This window comes from Peromyscus leucopus, chromosome 2, assembly GCF_004664715.2.
Source record: "Peromyscus leucopus breed LL Stock chromosome 2, UCI_PerLeu_2.1, whole genome shotgun sequence".
Taxonomy (NCBI): domain Eukaryota; kingdom Metazoa; phylum Chordata; class Mammalia; order Rodentia; family Cricetidae; genus Peromyscus; species Peromyscus leucopus.
Genome location: NC_051064.1, coordinates 107,842,023 through 107,862,501, shown reverse-complemented (window position 1 = coordinate 107,862,501; position 20,479 = coordinate 107,842,023). Strand labels below are relative to the sequence as shown.

The 20,479-nt window shown below is 42.7% G+C and overlaps 1 protein-coding gene across 1 annotated transcript in view; it reads left to right on the top strand.

Moving 5' to 3' along the window:
• Positions 1–20,479, top strand: part of C8a (complement C8 alpha chain) — a 55,228-nt gene that overhangs the window by 628 nt on the left and 34,121 nt on the right. The window contains 3 exon segments of the mRNA XM_028887926.2: positions 11,887–11,980; positions 15,754–15,898; positions 17,406–17,553. Of these exon segments, the coding sequence (XP_028743759.1) occupies positions 11,887–11,980; positions 15,754–15,898; positions 17,406–17,553 (387 nt within the window).

The following is a 20,479-nucleotide window of genomic DNA, read 5'->3' as shown; positions in this document are numbered from 1 at the left end:
AGTGGTAAAAATCCATCCTATCTTACACTAGTTGGGAGGATATATTTAGATCACATATGTAACTATTTTTGTGGAGGAAAACAAGGAGCTACCGAGAGACTCAGCCACGTCAGTCTAACCCTTTGCTCTGGGGGGACAGCAGAGGTAATATCTTCCCATGTCTGTTGTATTTTGCTGATTCTACTTACCTGAGATTTCCAACCTGGTTTCATTTGTTTATACCTCACCATTGAATATTTTGTGGTTCTTAAGCAGCACCTTAATCTCACTTTTGGGACAGCTTTTAAGCACGCTCTGTCTCTCAAACATGGGATGTTTTAAATAGAGTTATTGTATTCAAGTTCTTATTAGTTGACTCAATTTTGAATCATTATTGTTTAAATGCTAGAGTAAGAGAGATTCCCTTTAAGTAACAGTTCAGAAGGGGAAACATGTTTTACAGGCAGATAGTCTGTAACTTGTATTTAAAACAAATACACTCTTGAAACATCATAAAATTCATCGCTAATAATTAGAAGACATAGGCAAGAGGTCGGTGGTGAAGAAAATCTCAGCTGAGATGCTCTCAATTATAAAAGCTTATCATGGTAATCCTTTCTGAAAATGAACAGAGTCCTGATGTTTGATGAACTTATCAAACAAGACAGATCAGCGAAGAGGCAAACTTCAAGTTGAGGCAGAAGAGATCCAATTCAACGCCTTACAAAGTGCTGAGGGAGAAATCACGGCGCTCTTGTGTTCACTGCCTGTGCTTCTGACGTTGGTTTTGAAAATAGAAAGTTACATGACAAAATCATTCCCCTGGGTTCCAATCCCGGTGCCGGCATTGACTATTAATAGTTATTTGATCTTAAGCAAATTACATAACCGTTCAGGGGTTCATTTGACTCACTTGTAAGATGGGAGGGAAATAAGGGCAGGAATTAAATGGCTGAAAGTACCTAGAACAATGGGACACTGCCTCCCACTTAGCGAGCATTCACTAGGAGCTGCTCCCAGTGATAGCAAGCGAAGGATTGTTTTGTTGGTTTTTCCATTTGTTTGGATGGTTGACAGCAATCAGAAAGAAGAAATTTATAATGTGCCAATTGGCATGGGTCTTCCAGATTTATCCAGATCAATTAGAGACTTCAACTTTTTGTTGGATTTTTAGCAACAGTGCTCGTTTTTTTCCCCCAAAATAAAATTCCACGAGAGCCCTAGCGTGGAAGATGTGTTTGTGTGTGTGTGTGTGTGTGTGTGTGTGTGTGTGTGTGTGTGTATGTGTTTAATGGTGCACGTTTACTTTGTAAGCTCATGAAAAAAAAATAGGGGTTGTATAAATATAAAATCTTAAAACCATGGAAAGAAGTTACAATTAGCAGCAAAATCAGTGATTCTCTAGTAACATGCTTTATTCAAGTAAGATTTTTTGGTATGTGTTAGTTATGAAACTTTTTTAAAATTTGAAGTTCTTTCAATTTATTGAGATTTCTTTAATGGCTAAGAATGTAGCATTAGTGGATATTCCATGTTGTTCAGTATACATACTTGCAAATAAATCAAGTTGGGCAACCTGTGGCTTGAATTTTCATCTCTTTGTTCTACCACTTACTAAGAGAGGGGGACAGTGTCCATCTAGATAGAGATAGTGGGTTTCTCTATCTCTGTTTCAGTTCTATCAGTATATACTGTGTATCTTTTGAAGCTGTGTTATTAAACACAAACCCACACACACACACACACACACACACACACACACATACACACACACACACACAGACACCAGAAAGAGAGAGAGAGAGAGAGACTGACTGGATTAGATGGATTACTTACCTTTCAGCATCACTATGCAAAATGGCTGAGGGGGCAATGATAACTCCAGGGAAGAATGTTGTATTTTGCTCAACAATTTCAGAAGGTTTAGTACATCACAGCAGGGGCAGTATGATGGAGGAGGGTAGAACGGTTTATTCCACAACAGAGAGGATGCTGAGAGAAGGGGATGTTTGCTCTTGGTTGGCTTCTTTCTCTTATACCACTGATTCTGTCAGGGCCCTCAGCCCATAGGATGGTTCTACACACATTCAGGGCAGACCTTTTCTCTTCAGTTATATTTTCCTGGAAAGGTCTTCATAGATGCACCCAGAGGGTGAGCTTCAGCAATCTCCTCAGTGATCCTGAACCCAGGAAGACAGACAAGGAAGATGAGCCATCACACAGGACTGTCTTCTTGATGAATAGTCCTTTCATCATTGAGAAATGCTTTCATTAGCTTAGATGATTATTTTTCATTTGCAGTGCATTTTGTTTAATAGTAATGTAGTCATTCTTGTTTGCTTGTTGCTTGCATTTTCATGGCAAATGGCTATCTAATGTTTTGTTTTACTATATATGACCATATTTTTAAAATGTATTATCATGTAGACATAGTCTAAGTATTATTTCTGTCTTTTTAAAAGACTCAGCTGATTATCCATTATTAGTATCATCATCATCTTTTTATTTTAGTGGTGCTGAGTATTAAACTCAGGGTATTGTATATACAAGACAGGCATTCTTCAACTGAGCTACCACTCCAGACTCAGTCTCTGCCTTTTAGTCAAAGTAATTAGACCATTTATATTGAATGCAATTATTGGTGGAGGATGTCTTTGAGTTCATCATCTTACTATTTCCTATTTGTCCTATATCTTGTTTCCATATTTCTCTCTTTCTTAGATCATCTTTTAAATTTAGTATCTTATAATATTAAATGGATAGAGTATTTTACTTTATTTTTGTTGTACTTGTATAAGATTTATAATGTGTAATATTAACTTACCACATCCTATGTTCAAATGATGTTATATCACTTCTAATACTGTTATTTCATCTGTATAACCTTCTTTGACATTTATTATAGTGCATTTTTGTCAATGAGTTCTTTTGTTCTTGTTCTCAAAATGGTGGCATTACACAGGACTTAACATCTAATTTAATCGACTCACATTACAGAGAAAAACTGAGTGCCAGAGAGAGAGAGAGAGGGAGAGATGTTGGTAACAAGATTTCTTATCTGACATTTCATGAACATTGAATTTAATCATCACTGCATCCTTCTTAAGTTGCTTTCTTATAATTCTTTGAACTGAAGACTGGGGAAGAATGGGGCAATTTGGTGCATTCCCCTGAGATGTGTGGTGGCACAGGCCATCTTCCAGCCTCTGGACCAGCGTTTTCACCAGATCCATTGCCAGTCTCTCACACCAAGAAAACAAAACAAATTACCTCTTCAAAAACAAGCTCCTGCTTTGATAAACAAGCCATGGGCTGAATTTGGAGTTAAGATAACTCAAAGATTTTCACCCTATCACTTCTACTGGTAAAAACCAGAATTCATTAGGGAGACTGAAGAAATGTAAATAAAGACCTCAATCCTGGAGGAAACATAAACAGCACCCAAGCATCCAGAAGAATCGTCACTTCTCCAATAGCTCCCATATGTAGTAGATGCCAAGGAAGTGTCAATCATGTTCCTTCTTTTTATTTGATAGCCTTTATGGGCATCAAAGTGTGTTTGCCCAAGTGTCTGGGCCAGAGCCATGTGAATGTTCTCAGCAGTCATCAAGACGACTGGAATTAATATGCACACAGGCAACACGGTCTTCTAATTAACATCCACAATTGGGTGGCTGTGACTCGAAAGTAAGTCATAGTAATATAGAGATTGATATTCAGAGTAACCAACTATAAGCTATGCATCAAATGACACTGGGTATGAATTATGGAGGAAAGCCTGTTTACACTCTTGGAACTGTAAGTGTGTGTGGAATGCTATGTGGCTTGCAGATACATTTTGGTATCATTCATTTGTTGTTTATTTAATAAGTGAATATTCTAGGTATATTAGTTACTAGGTAGTAAAATAAGCAAATTATATCCCAATCCTCCTGTTACTTACAGGCTGTGGTGGTTTGAATGAAACTTGTCCCCCATGGACTCATGCATTTGAATACTTGTTCCCCCATTGGTAGAACTGTTTAGGAAGTGTTAGGAGTCGTGGCCTTGTTGGAGGAGGTGTGTCACTGGGGGCAGGCTTTGAGATTTGGGAAGCCCACACCATTCTCATTTAGTTTTCTTTATCTCTGCTTCATGCCTGTCATCAGGATGTAAGCACTAAGCTACTGCTCCAGCACTGTACCTGCCTGCCTCCTGCCATGCTCCATGCCTTTATGGTCATGGTTCACCCACTGAAACTCTAAGGCAAATAAACACTTTCTTCTATTAGTTGTCTTGATCATGGTGCCCTAGAACAGCCATAGAAAAGTAACTAAGACACAGGCTTAGACAATAAACATATAAACACAAATTTTCATTTAAAATTGTTAATAATACTATGAAGGACTCAAACAGAAGGCATTTTGAGAGAGAGAGAGAGAGAGAGAGAGAGAGAGAGAGAGAGAGAGAGAGAGATAGATAGATAGAGAGATTGGTTGGGTGACAGTCTCTGTAGAGGAAGCATCTATGCTGAGACACGAAGGTTGGGAGAAGCTGTGTCAAGAGGACAATGTGGGGAGATGAGCAGGTGCTACGCTCCTGTTGTGGGAAGTAGTTTGTGATATATGGCAACTGAAAGAGGTTGGCAGGAATGCAAAAAAAAAAAAAAAGTGTGCATATGAATGCATGTCAAAATGGTGAAAAGGGGCTGTATCTCAGGGAGTCATGGACACCATTGTAAGGAGGGTTTGGAGTTTAGTTTATGTCTAGTAAAAAAAAGAAAGAAAACTCAAGAGGGACTTATAAAAGAGAAACATTGCATGATTTCTCATTTTAAAAAAAAACATTGTGTTCGTTATACAGAAATAAGAAAGAAAGAAAGAAAGAAAGAAAGAAAGAAAGAAAGAAAGAAAGAAAGAAAGAAAGAAAGAAAGAGAAAACCTTTCCCATAAGAGACCATCAAAGGATGTGGTGATGTTATGGGGTCTTAAATTAGCATGGTTGGTACTGAGGTGGGAGAAAAAGAAGAAACCTGAGATATGTTTTAATGGCAAATTGACAGACATTTCCAGGGGTGAGAGAAAGAAGGAAAATAAGGACCACTACCGGGAATTCAGTGTGAGAACTTGTATGTGTTGGTGGTCGCACTAACGATGGGGTTCAATTGAGAAAGGAATTGGTTGAAAGTCAAAACTAAGAGGTTCAACTTAGAACCATTATGTTTTCTGTGCTGCGGTGGGGAGTGGGGATGTGAAGCTGGGGAACCTGGGGGGGAGCAGCAGGGCAGCAGTGCAGTCCAGGGTGGTGAGCTAAACTTAGAAAGCATTGGCATGGATGGTATATGATGCTGGGGGAACGAATCTCAGCTCCTCGAGGAGAAGAAGAAAAGCAAGAAGGGAAAGGAAAGACAAAGAGGCATCCTGAAGAATTCCAGTTCTTCGAGAAGCCCAAGGTACTGGCCATTGAGTAAGAGAGCAAGTAGAGGTTGTATGGTGGAGGTCAGCGGGAGGGGGCTTCCAGGGGGACTCATGGCCAACAGAGTGAGTCAGATGAAGTTGGAAAATGCTTCAGTGGGCTTAGCAATGTGTAGGGTGCTGAAGATGGAACACTTTCAAAGCCAAGTTTAAAATACCTTCATCTCATGATATAATTCCTATGTAATTGAATGGATTAGTTCAAGATTATATCATTAGTGACAATCAGCTTTGACTATAAGCTGAACCTGTGTATTAGGATACCTGCCTTGTAATAACCAGACAGGCTTTCGGACCTACTGGCTTAGGATCAGTAAGTAGCTAATTAATGACTTTGCTTTCTAAGTTGCTGAGGTGGCCACATTCTGGGGTCAAGCATTTGACTCTCAGGTTGCTTATTCAACTAGATTTTAAATCCTTTGTCTAACGTGCCACCCTGAGTTAAGAAGTCAGTAAGGGCCGGGGAGATGTTTCAGTCGGCAAAGGGCCTGCCACAGGGCAGGATGATATGAGTTCGGGTTCCCAACACTCAGGTAGAAGACCAGCACAGCAGAATGTGGCAGTAATCCCAGTGCTGGGAAGGTAGAAACAAGCAGATCCATCCCTGAGGCTGGCTGGACAGCCAGTCCAGCCAATCAGTGAGCTTTGGGTTCAGGGAGAGACCTTGAATTAATAAATGGGGTGTAGAGCAATTCAGCAAGACATCTACTATTGACCTCTGGCCTACATGCTCGTTCACATATATCACACACATACATACACACACACACACACACACACACACACACACACACACACACACACACATACACACAAAGTATCTCAGTGGTCCACAGCCCTGTACAGGGCATGTTTCTGATGAAGATGGAGCAGTTTGTACATGGCTAAATTGAAAGTATTAGGAAAAACTGGTATGTGTCCTAGGCTGCTGCTTAGGGTCTCATGCATGATCTCACTCCAGAGTATTACAAGCTGTTATCTGTTTTCAGTTGTGAGCAGCAGAATCTGGGTTCAGATGTGCAGCTGATGGACTCTAAACTCCTGTTAGCTCAATATTTCTTCAACTGTGCTCAATAGCCTTACAGATGTTTGTAGAACAGCATGGTTTGAGTTTAAAGTAAGTGGGGAAATAACAGTGTGAGCAAAGTAAGATGCAGAGCCCCTAACACTATCAGGCATTTTAAATGTACATAGATGGCACATTGTAGACAATTTATTCAAATGAACTTGACCGTGGAACTTGTCTTCTCCCTAACCCTCACCTGGATACACAGTTTAAAAACTGGTACACTAGGGGCTGGAGAGATGGCTCAGAGATTAAGAGCACTGGCTGTTCTTCCAGAGGTCCTGAGTTCAATTCCCAGCAACCACATGATGACTCATAACCATCTATGGTGAGATCTGGTGCCCTCTTCTGGCCTGCAGGCTGAACACTCACTGTATACATAATAAATAAATAAATCTTAAAAAAAAAAAAACTGGTACACTAGAGATCAAACTTCGAAGAAATATGCAGCCATACTACAGAATGTATACCATTTCATTAGATGAAGAAAATGAAGTCATACAGAGTAACTTGCTAATAATATCAATTGAGTTAGAAGTGAACACCTGACTAGACTCACATGCTCTCAGGTTCTGGTAGTCCAGATTAGTTTCTTACTGATTGAGTAGGTTATTGCTAGCTGGGAGATACTTTAAAATTATTTGCCAAGATTTCATAAGCCACAGAATTATTAGTACCTCCTTAAGTGTCACTGATTCATTTTTGCACTGCTGTAGCCAAATACTTGTGGCTGGGCACTTAATGAAGAGCTTCATTCCACTTGTAGTTTTGGAAGCATAAGAGTATAGTGCTGGCATCTCTTGGCTCTTGATGATGGCCTCTGGCTCAGTCACAACATTGCAGATGGCATCATGGGAGAAACATATTGTAGACGAGAACATGTAGTGAAGCAGAAAGCAAGAGGCTGGAGAATGAATGGCTAGGTTGCTCCTTGTATAGCAACCCACTTTCACAGGACCAGCCGCGGAGAGACCAACGTTAATCCCTTCCTAAGGATGGTGTCCCATGATGTAATACTTTATGGTAGATCCTACCTCGTATAGATTTTATCATCTCAACACTGCATTGCTGGAGACTCAGCCTCCACTGTAGGAAAACTTTGAAGTGTAAACCACATCAAATCACAAGCATTACGTCATTTAAGAATGGACACAACTCCCTGGGAAAGTTATTTGGCAATGTGTGTCACAAGCTTTAAAATCATCCACTCCATTTTACAGGACATATTGCAAGCAAAGAACCTAAAATCCAGGAAAATCTTGGGGCTCAAATATCTACTTATTATAGATAGTGAAGCAATACATAGTCAACATAAATAGTTTATATCTCTTCTGTATTAAGTGGAAAAAAATCAAGTTATACAACATGATACTCAGTATGCCCTCAACTATATTATGAAAATAGAATGGAAAGAAATATAATAAAATATTAATGGTGGTAAGATTTGACATAATTTTTTTTATAATCATTGCTATGCTTTCTTTAATGTGAATGCATTACTTGTATAATCATCAAAAATGAACTACATTTAAAAATTCATTAAAATGATGAGAGACTATTGGTCATGTTGGCCGGAGCTGATTTAATGGCCGTCCTGGTGCCCCTTCTGTGTCTGGCCTCTGTGATAGCGTCACCATGTGCCTCCGTCTAGACATCATGTCATGAGATTGGGAAGCTGCAGCGGTGTAGCTCTGCTGTCTGGGTTTCTGCTGCCGGCTGCCTGGCTTTGCTCTGTCTCTCCATTGTGACATCACAGCACAGGCTGTGGACTTCCAATGACATTATCCTGACAGTTCCGCAGTGAGGTGCGGTTCTAATGCAAGCCCTCTTCAATTCCCAAATCTCTGGCTTGTAAATTCTCTCCATGTTGCTCCAAAACATTCTTTTATTTTAGGATAGTATATCAGAAACAAAAGGCCTGTGGCTCAAACTTGGAGCTCTCAGCATTTCTAGATGTCAAGATTATTTAATTTAGTTATAACTAGGAATCCGGTTCAAACAAATCTCTTAAAAATGTCACTGTTTTCCAGAAATTGGCTTTATTTTTCTTTCCTTCTCTTCCCTGTCCCTTCTTCACCTCATCTCCCTCTTCCCTCTCTTCTTCCTTCTCCTCTTCCTCCTTTTTTTTCCCCAGTGTAGTATTTTCTGAATATCTTCCACAGGTCTAACTCATGACCGATGGTGGGATTCAGTAGCAATAGAGACAGGGCCTGAACTCCAAGGGTTTGGACTTTGGTGGAGACAGGAATTTCATCAATACTGCAAGCATGCTAATTCACCATTGAGGAGAATGGGCTCTGAGGATGCTAGAGAGCTGAGGGCTGAGAGAGGGGCTAAGCAATGCCTACATACCTCCTGCCCTGTTCCCTAGTTCAGAATGGTATGCTCTGTCATGAGCTGGGCTCAGTAGCCAGCAGTGCCTAAAGTTTGCAAACATCCCTCGAAAGGGAAGGATTATGTAGATAAATTCAATCAAAGTCTTATATTTTTGGTTGTGAGCCTAGCCTTGGCGGCTAAGCGATCTCTCCAGCCCAAGCCATCTCTCCCAGTGGTGAGACTGGGACACCAACCCATCTACAAAATCTATCACTCACCAACTGCCCTGCCAACAAGATGCACTGGGGCATTAGTGGCTCAGAGTTTGCAGGAGTGCCTAACCAATGACTGGTCTAACCTACGGCTCACACCATGAGAAGGAGCCCAGGCTTGACACCGCCTAGATGGCTAGGATTCAGAAGCAGGATGGCTCAGAGACCTAGGGTAGAACCAATCATGATTGACTAAAAAAAAAGTCAATGCAATGATTCCTAATGATTTTCTGCTATATTCATACATTGATGCCTAACTCAATCATCATCAGCAAGGCTTCCTCCAGTAGCTGATGGGAGCAGATACAGAAACACACAGCCAAACATTTAGTGGAGGTCAGGGACTCTGAAGAAGAGTTGTAGGATTGTAAGAGTCAGAGGGGTAGAGGACAGCAAGAGAACAAGGTCCACAGAATCAACTAATTGAACAATCAACAGGGTTCATAGGGCCTCACAGAGACCTAAGCAGCAACCACAGAGTCTGCATGGGTCTGCACCAGATCCTCTGCATAAAGCTGTGTTTCTTTGGCTTGTGGTTTTTACTGGACTTCTAATAATGAGAATGGTTGTGTCTCTGGCTCTTTTGCCTGCTCTTGGGACCTATTTCCTCCTACTGTGTTGCCTAGTCTAACCTTGATATGAAGGTTTGTACTAAGTCTTATTACATCTTGTTATGCCAGAGGAAGGGAGGAGAAGATGGGAGGAGGGAAGGGAGGGAGGGGAGCTATGGTTGGGATGTATTGTATGAAAGAAGAATAGATAGATAGATAGATAGATAGATAGATAGATAGATAGATAGTTTGAAATTTAAAAAAAATCTTGAGAAGATATGTAAGAAATCAGCAAAATTGTATGGCTGTCAGGAAACTCCTCCTTCCAGAACTGGGAGCTGTGATGATTCTGAAAGACAGCTCAGAGCTGAGCAGGTGGACAGCAGCTGGGTTCTATGGGTGGGAGTGATGGGGGAAACATACTTAGGTAAGAGTTCAGAGTGACCTCCATGGAATAAAATCTGCATATAAAGAAGAGTGAAGATAACAGGGGTCTTACTGATAGGAGGAAGTTTTGGTGTCGATAATGCAAGTCCTAGTGAGGTTTAAAAAAGCCCCTTGGGAGCCGGGCGGTGGTGGCGCACGCCTTTAATCCCAGCACTTGGGAGGCAGAGGTAGGTGGATCTCTGTGAGTTCAACGCCAGCCTGGGCTACCAGAGAAAGGCGCAAAGCTACACAGAGAAACCCTGTCTCGAAAAACCAAAAAAAAAAAAAAAAAAAAAAAAAAGCCCCCTGGGAATCATTGCACTCTAAACTATAGCTGGGCAGGGCAGTGGGGCTCAGAACAGGTATGAACGGATCGCTCAGAGGAATACCTCTGCTGGAGGCTACGGGGTTCAGAATGTGACTGTGGAGGAAAGCCATGGCTCTGAGAGAGGAGAGAAAAGACATGTTACAGGAGCCAGTGTTGGGTAGCTCTTTATAGGGATGAGTCTCAGAGCAAAGGTCAAAAGAGAAATGGAAAAGAATTTGTGAGTAGGAAAGAAATTTTTGAGCAGGACACTAACATTTTCTTTGACAGGATGCTTGGGTTAGTGTTATTTTATTTTTCATACATCTTTGGAGGATCAGTTTCTCCAAGTGTGGTATATAGACCCCCAGGGTCTAAGCACAGGCTCTATCTCTAGTGAAATAAAAGAGACATTATATTTACCTCCTAGGATGGTTATAAAGACTAAATAATATGGTCTAGGTAATATCCCAGCATACCACACGTAAAGACAACTGTTAGCAAACATTCAATGAGTATTTTTACGTGCTTTCAGTAACTATGTTGGATAATGCTATTTTTAACATGGTTTTTACCAATGAGACAGCAGCTTTGAGATGTTAAGTAATTTACTTAAATCTTTGAAGCCAGAGTTTGGCCTCAATCATGTCTAACCACAGAAGTTTCGGCTTCTTTGGCTCATGAAAAAAAAAAAAAAAAAAAAAAAAAAAGGCAGTCACTGGAGGACTCATATCTCTAAAATGGTCATCATTTGAGCTATCTGACACTGATAAAGATGTAAAGGGATAGTGTTGATGGCGCTTGCTGTCTCGACTGGGCTGTGTCTCAGGTTCTCGGTATCTTGTTCGAAGAATTGAAATACATACAAGTAGCAACGTAGCCAGGGGTGTTATTTGTACGCACAGTGCAGGGTACCCTTTATGGAAGCAGCAGGTTTGGCGTGATTGCTCAAGAGCCCCAAGTTAGGTCTCATGGCTTCCTTTTATGAGTCCTTCTGGGCAGTTTGCTAGAGGCAGGGTTTGGTGGTCTCTGTTCTCATAACTGTTGATTGACAGGTAGAAATTTGGACTTTCTGGGCAGACATGGGTTTTGCATCCTGTAATTGTAACCATGCACACCCCATCATGCATAATACCCTAAAAATTCATTCTGAGAACATAGTTTGCCTGACTGTGTCTGCAACTAAAACTAGTTTGGCTCATTTCTAGGACCGGGATGTGTCTGAACACAAACTAACCACAAAAAGGGGAATTGCTAGGGCAGAGTGACCAACGGCTTTGCTGAGAAAGGGGTGTGTTCAGCCCCCGTCATGCCGGGCTAACCTCTCCTTGTAAACTGCCTACCTCGGTAGTTTATTTAAGCCCTCCAGTACTGCATTAGCCTTTAATAGGAGCAGGATAAATACTCGTTCTTAATTTCTTACAAAGCACACTTTCACTAGCAGGAAAGTGTACACACAGTTCTCGTTTGCTTTAGTTTGGAATCTCAAAATTGATACAGGGGTCTTTGCTCCTTTCAGGTGAGTTCCTCGGGCTGCAACTCCTGAAGCAGTTGATTGTCAGTTGAGTGACTGGTCAGAATGGACAGATTGTTTTCCATGTCAGGACAAAAAGGTAAGCCATTGAGGAGCATCTCGGGGTACTGCGTATCTGACTTGTGCATTTCAGGTACCAATGGAAATAAGCAGCTGGGACTAGGAATCTAGGGCTCCAGAGAGAAACTGGATGCATCTTAGGCATTTGGAAACCTCCAGTACCTGGGTGGTGAGGCTTGGGTCTGCCTCTCCTGATTTTGTTTATAAGGCATCATGGGGCAAGGCTGCTGAAAGCATCTGTGTTATGACACAGGAAAATAGCCACCAGGACACAGCACACTGAAGGTCCCTGGATTCTCTGGGTCCTGGCCAACATTTTGCCCTCTAATGAAGGTAATCTGGAAGGACTGCTCGATGGCATAGTAATAAAGAGCCAAGTTGCCCACAGGCAGCTGAGCAACAAAACTCTGAGCTGCTCCCTGGGCCTGATAGATGTTCAGCAGTGCCACAAAGCGTATTCCCATAGCTGAAAAACCCAGCACATCCAACACATAGGTATGTCCATGGTGCCCATTTAGACACTTTTGAATGATTCAAGGTAGTCCCTAAATCCAGTCTCGTATGAAAGGATAAGCATAAAATCCCATTTACTCAGAAGCACCGGTTGAGGTTGACAGCAAGCAGTCTAACATGTACCGTGTTGTATATTGTTTACGAATTCCTTCAGGCAAAGCCTGCCTTTGTATGGGATATTTCCTGGTGGGCTACATCATCTCCAGCCTTTTGGCCTCAAACACTACTGGCTGAATCCATTGTGTCAGGGTAATACTGTCAAGTTCAAGTGTTTACCCTGCAGTCCTACTGTTCACGAATGATGCTGCCTCTTACCTGCTCTGTTACTTGGGGCTTATTTCTCTCTCTCTGTTCTGCACCTCACTGCAGCAGTAGAACAGTGCCTACAGGGTGGAGTTCCTGAGCACTGAGTGAGTGACATGGACAAAGGCACATGGCACATAGCAAGTGTCTGACAAACAGCCTGGATTTTTATAAGCATGGTCTGTACCCCCTCTCTGACTCTTTCATGGCTTTGAACTGAGCCCCATCTTCTCTCAGCAGAGCTTCTGTGGGGCCCATTGGTGCTCTCTCTGCATCTAGACTCACCTGACAAGCTGAGGTGCACTATGAATGTTGTTGAGTTGTTAAAAAAAAACCCACAGAGCTAAGAAGTAGTGGAAACACAATTTGGACCTGAATTATTGAACTTCCAGCTCTAAAATTTAGCATTCTGCCTTTCCCAGCTCAAAGAAATGATAAAGCACCCTCAAACCTCACCACTGAAAACTGGCTCCTGCATTCTGACTTCATCTTGATATATATTAATCTCCCAAGTCAACAATAATACATTCTACAAACACAGTAGCCTATTTCTACAAACACGGTAGCTTTACACAAGAGACATTTGTCTCCTCGGGGTCCTGGAGGCCTGGGGAAAGCTATAGAGGTGTGAGTGGTGCCTGCCCCCTTTTGGAGACTCCAAGGGAGAATGTGTGCTTTGCTTCACCCACTGCTGGTGGCTGCTCATAGTCCTCGGCCCATGGCTGCATCTCTCCCTTCTGCCTCTGTAGATACATTGCTTCCTTTTCTTCTGTGGCTTCTCCCCCGTGTGTCTGCCTGCAATCTCCCTGTACCTCCTTTTTGTAAGAAAGTATTTTGGGCTTCTCAGCAAACCCAAAATAGTCACATCTCAAAACTGCTAACATTTTCAGCAAACTGTTTTGCAAATAAGGGCAAGTTAAAACCTTTTACAGACTTGGAATTACACTTTTTGGTGGCCATTACTCAACCTATTGAATATCTTAAACTTGCCTTTTTCTCATGTGTTTTTGTTTAGGTACCAGATTGCACAGGGAACCTCGTACAGTTTATATCAGAATTGAATTACTTCCTTAAATACTTAGAAAGATATATGTGTCTATGAAGAAATCCTTAAGATATTAAATCTTGTTAATTATTTAAGTAAAGGAACACCTTTGTTTTATTTATTAATATGTTTCCTCTTCTCAAAGTCACCCAAACAAAGATGTGCATTTCTGGAAAGAAACATTATCTACTACATAGAAAAGAAAATTATGCTTTAATGGCACAAGCCACAGGCAACAGCACAGAGAAGTCCCTCAGGGAGTACTGACACTCGTCTTCCTACAACCCACTGTCCTCATTATTTGATAGCAACTTAGTAAACAGGGCACTGATAGAAATGAACCTGAAGGCTTCCAGCATCGTTCAAGTACAGACACAAGAGGAAGGACAATGATGACACTAATTCTCACCATTTATCAAGGCTTTCCATGTCCCAGGCACTGCAGTAATGCTTTACATAAACACATTGTCTAGTCTGGCTTTCCCAGGCAAGTGCAGGGGACGGGCGCCATCGTCCACTGTCAGAGGTTGCCCATTGAGAAAGGCAGACCTGAGACTTCAATCAGGGCAAAAGTACCAGGGAGTCACAGATTCAAGAAGCAAGTCACAGATGCTCAAATCACTGCCTCTTGACTTGTTAACATTCTTGGGGGAAGGACTTTTGGCTGAGCCAAGGTCAAAGGCAGAAGGCACAGGGCTAAACGTTTCATTGCCAATCACTCCATGGATGCTTTCCAGGCAGTGTGTTTTGTATCATTCATTATATATCGTATCTCAACTGAACTCCAAACTTCTAGAAGGTGGCAATGAGACCTCCCATTTCTCTTGATATCCTAGTTTTTGGCCTCCTGTTTTCTACAGCAGTACCTGACCCTTGTACATTTTTCAGAAAGTCTTTATCATGAAACTCTAGAGCCCCAAAGTTGGTGTGTGTTTTAATTCTTCCTGTCCTTTTACCAACACGTATTTACTCATCTGTAGTCATGGCTGGACTCGGGGGTTGAGATGATGTCTCCTCTTAAATCTCTTCATTTCTACATAGTAGGTATGTAGAAATGGTTACAGGATGCCCATAATTTCCAGAAATGTCACTTTCTCCAAAAACAGAATCATGAGAGATAATTATTGTTGGCTCATGTTGAGTTGAGACCAATCCCCGAAGCAGTTATTGCAAACAGGCAGATATGATGCTCTGGCCATCAGGGCCTGGCTTGTGTTCATCTTCCTTTGTGACTGGGGAAAGAGGGAGGCCATCCCTCTTAGACACTATGAGATGCATGCCAAATAAAGAGCAGATGGCAAGACCAGAAACAAACAAACAAACAAACAGACAGACTGACAGACAAAAAAACACACCCCAAAACTGCAAAGGCAAAGTGGCAATGGCCTCTAGAAGTGTACCTGACCACAGATCAAGTCCGAATCCATGAAGCCACCTAAGGCTGTCCTTCCTTCACTCCCTTCACTGCTCCATCTCCACCTGTGATTTTCTCACAAAGATGGTGGGCAGGATAGACAATGCTTTGTCGCTGCCTTATTTGACAAGTGCTAAGGAAGAAGGAAGGTTTTCAGAGTACACAATTGAGTCAGGGAAGGCTTTCCAGGGGACAGAAGCCATGGACTTTGAAAGATAAACACTTGTAGCTGGTTGACTATGGGAACAGAGGTCTTCCCTAAGAAGTAAGAAGACCTTCATAACACATCCATCCCAGCCTTTCATGTCATCCTTCACATCTGTCTTCAGAATTCCAGCTGATGCCTGTGCCACCTGTCTGAACACCATGGTGCATGATCATTTGTCCCCTTATAAGACAGCCCTGAAGGCAGCTTTCAATCATGAAACAGTTACTCCTTATGTTGAGCTGAGACCTGCCTGCATAGCTCTGGGATGATTGATTGACAAGACTATGTCTGGTTCACCATCCGATTTAGTACCGACACCGGAGCCTCTTGCAGCCAAGCAAGTTTGGGGGAACCATCTGCAGTGGTGATATTTGGGAGGAGACCAGCTGTAACAGCCCCACACCTTGTCTGAGGCAAGCACAGTGTGGACAGGATTTCCAGTGTGGAGAGACAGGTGAGTAGCATCCCACTACAACAACAGCTGTGCTTGTCAAACACAGTGTGCAAAGTAAGTACTTGGAAGTTGGTTAAAGTCGAGACTCCTAACTATTGGAGGCTTGAGAAAGGGTCCAGAAATCCGCATTTTAAGTCAAGCTAGTAACCCATGTAATTAAAAAAAAATACTTATTTTTTTAAAATTATGTGTATTCACGTGTAGAAGGGTGGTATGTACATGCATGAGTGGAGGTGCCCATATAGGCCAGAAGAGGGCATCAGATCCTCTGGAGGTGGAGTTATAGCCTATTCGATATGAGCCCCCACCTGGTATGGGTGCTCAGAACTGAATGCAGGTCCTATGCAAGAGCAGCACACGTTCTTGACTGCTGAGCCAGCCCATATAATTTTGATTCATCTGTAGATATATTTTTTATTAATTTTGAGAAAGTGCAACACATAGTTAGTAGATAACATTTATTTAACAAACACTAGGTACATATTAAGTTCCAGGCAGTGTACCACCTGCTGTTAATACGCAAATTAAAAAAAAAATTAAAATTGTCCTAATCTGTTTGGAAGAGAAACCTATAAGAGGTCAATTATAGTTTCATGAGATAGTCTTGGGTTGTGTGCAATTCTCTAGCAGGGGAGACCCAAATAAGCTTTGGGGACTCAGGACAGTCCTTAAAATAGAATTTGAGTTGAGGTTTGGAAAATACAGTTGAAGCTTCCAGAAGAAGGCATGTGAAGAAACATGAAAATTTAGGGACTTACACTCTTCCCAGAATCTTTGTAGCATGAGGGCTTTAGAAAGAGACAGGTTGGGTAATGGACCCCTAAGGTAAGCAGGAACAAGGTGGGCAATGAGGGTTCAGAATTTGACATTTGGAAGGATGGGGACTGTCTTAGTTGGGTTTCTATAACTGTGAAGAGACACCATGACCACAGCAGCTCTTACAAAGGAAAGCGTTTAATTGGGGGCTGGCTTACAGTTCAGAGGTCCATTGTCATCATGGCGGCACACTGGCAGACATGGTGCTGGAGAAGAAGCTGAGTGTTCTACATCTGGATCCACAGGAAGAGACAGTGAGCCACACTAGGCCTGGCTTGAGCTTCTGAGACCTCAAAACCCACCCCAGTGACATGCTTCCTTCAACAAAGCCACACCTACTCCAGCAAGGCCACACCTTTTAACAGTGCCACTTCCTGTGAGCCTAAGGGGGTCATTTTCTTTCAAACCACTACAGGAACCCTGGGTAGATACAGAGCAAGGAAGTGGCATGGGCAGGCTAGCATTTTAGGGGATGAGTGGTGGGTTTGAGGTGGAGGTTGGATTTGAGAGGGAGAGAGGGGTAAGCCTGAGCTAAGGGACACAGCACAGAGCCAGAGAGAGCTAGCAAGGATGGAAGAGGTGGTACAAACAGAAAGAACAGGAAAGACTGGAGGGCAGAAGTGGGGAAGCCTGTGATGATAGATGTTGGGGAATATGGTTTAGGAAGCACCCTCAGCCTTGTCTCCCTTAGGTCGCTGCTTGAAACGCCACCTGGTATGTAATGGAGACAATGACTGCCTTGATGGCTCCGATGAGGACAACTGTGAGGACACCATGGTCACTGAGGATGACTGCCATCAATATGACCCAATCCCAGGATCAGAAAGGGCAGCTTTGGGGTGAGTGGCCACCTGTGGCTCTTCAAGGGTGACAAATGATTCCTCCCTCACTGTGGACAGCAGTTTTGAGCCAGAATGAGTCTGTTTTTGAAGGTTCCTCTCAAGGGTACCATAGTTGGAATTTCTCTGTCTCTCCAGCTGCTCCCCAAATAACCACATAAAACTTAATATTAATTATAAATGCTCAGCTGATAGCTTAGGCTTGTCTCCTGCCAGCTCTTACAACTTAAATTAACCCATTTCTATTCATCTATGTGCTGCCCTGAGACTCATTTACCTCATCTATGAACTTTCCACGTTGCTTCTTCCATGTCTGGCTTGAGACCCCTCAGACTCTCCCTTTCTCTTCCCAGCATTCTCTCTGCCCCCCAAATCCTGCCTAGCTATTGGACAATCAGCTTTTTATTTATTTATTTGTTTGTTTGTTTGTTTTTTTGAGACTGGGTTTCTCTGTGTAGCTTTGTGCCTTTCCTGGAACTCACTCTGTAGCCCAGGCTGGCCTCGAACTCACAGAGATCCGCCTGCCTCTGCCTCCCGAGTGCTGGGATTAAAGGCGTTAACCGCCACCGCCTGGCCTCAGCTTTTTATTAACAATGAGAGCAACACATTTTCACAGCGTACAGAAGGATTATTCCACAGCAGAGTACCTGTAGCTACAAGTAGCTCTTGTTTCCTAGAGTAGCTTGCATGGTCCTGGTAATGTGACATCACCCACACTGTCCTTTTTCTACCCGAGGGACCTTCTCCCCTCTCTGTTGTCCCTCTCCTCATTTCCAAGGCTATTATCTTCCATGAAACTTTCCTAGATGTCCCCAAAGGCAGCTTTCCCCAGACGGTCCTGACATCTCCAGCAGCCTTGCTCACTGCACTCTGGACAAGCTAACAGTGTGATATAGTGCAAAGAAAATGGGCTTCATGGTGAGACAGAAGCTTGAGCCTCCACCTTGTCATTGTTTAATATACCTCTCAGACTAGAGCTTCTCTGTTGAGCTGAAGTCAGCTTCAATCTCATTTCTCTTCACTGTACACCTTACACCCAGGCTCAAATCCCCGAATGCCTCACACTCAGTCCTTCTGAGCATTCATCAATTTTATTTCTTCTCTCTGCAGTATCTTTGTCTATATATTGACCTGGAGGACTTGTCTAGTGTTATAGACCAAACAGTGGCCTCTCCAATTATGTCAGAACCCCAAGCACCTAAAGCAATTGCATTTGTAGGCAGGGATTTGAGGGAGTAATTAAGGTTGAATGAGATCAGAAAGGTGGAGCCCTAATCCAAAAGGACTGGCATCCATAGAAACAGATGGAGAGATACTGCAATCCATTTCCACAACTATACAGACAAGAATCTACATGAGGATATGAAAAGGGGAGCTGTCTGTATGCCCCCCAAAAAGCTCTCACTGGAAACCAACCTCAAGGAAAACCTTGATTTTGCATATAGAACTAGAGAAAAAATTGAGTTCTGATGTTTAAGATACCAATCTGATATTTTTAAGGCACCCATGTATACTATTAATAGGACTGTTCAGCATGACTTCTAGGAAATCTAGAATGTGTCCCTCACCAGCTCTTGGCTGTGCCCGCATTGCCTTAGCCGCTCCTAAAGTTCACAGAGCATCCTATCTGGCTATCCCAATATGCAACCACCAGGGATGAAGACAACTCTTATGGTGTCCACCTGCTGAGGCATAGAACTCCTCGTCATCTCAGCCTCCCCATGTCCCAGCACAAGAGCTAGCTCATGGCAATTGTCTGATGTGGCCAGTTTCCTGCTATTCTGTCTTTGCCTTTGGCCTTGTCCTCTACCTGGAATATCAGCTCCCTGAGGGCAGAAGTCGTTTATGACTCATGCTCTCCTCATCCTTTGTTCTGTCAGAGAATGTTCTGTACTCACTTCTTGGTGACTCTAGGCTCCATTGAATCATGTCAATGTGAGCAGCCGCCACTTGGCAGAGAAGGAAATGTGTGAGGTAGTAATTGTTACAAGTGACCCAGTCAGGGCACAGCCCACCCAAGGGCACTGTGGACTGCCAGGCAGCTCTCATTCATAACGCTTAGTTGTCCTGAGACCACAGCCCCCTCACCAGACTGTTTGGATCCTGTACCCGCATGAAGACTCACACACGCAGCACCGAGCAATGTGCTGCTCTTCAAACCAGTTGTATCTTTTCACTAGGACGGCCGTAAACAAACACCCTACACTGGGGAGCTGAAACAAGTGTATTTTGTCATGGCTCTGGAAACTGGACTCTGAGAATAAGATGTCAGTAGGGCTGGTTTCTTCTGAGGGCTTTCTCCTGGGCTCACAGGTGGCTGCCATCTTCCTGGGCTTTCATAGAGTCTCATACATGTCTCTGTCCTAACTTCAACTTTATTCTCTGGGATAAGTCTTAATTATAGTGCCTTTATTTTACTTAATTACTTCCTTTTTAAAGTTTTTTTAAACTTTATTTTTACTTCATGTGCGTTGGGTTTTGCCTGCATATATGTCTGTATGAGGGTGTTGGATCCCCTGAAACTGGAGTTAGAGACTGTTGTGAGCTGCCATGTGGGTGCTGGGAATTGAACCTAGGTCCTCTGGAAGAGAAGCTGGTGCTCTTAACCACTGAGCCAGCTTTCCAACCTCACTTAATTACTTCTTTAAGGGGTCTGTCTCCAACTGACATCACATTTTGAGATTCTGGTGCTTAGAATGCCAACCTATGAGCATTTGGAGAGAAATTTAGGCCACAACACAATCAAAGGGGATTCTGGTTGACTTAGAAAGTGGCTGTGGTGAACGGAGTAGAAGTATGGAATGTTGAAGTGTGGAGCTGAAAAATAATCCTCCTCAACTGACAAAAACATTGCAGACAACCACCCTGCTCTCCCCTGATTGGATCAGGAGCAGTTCTGACACACTTCCTGACTAGTGTGTCTCTC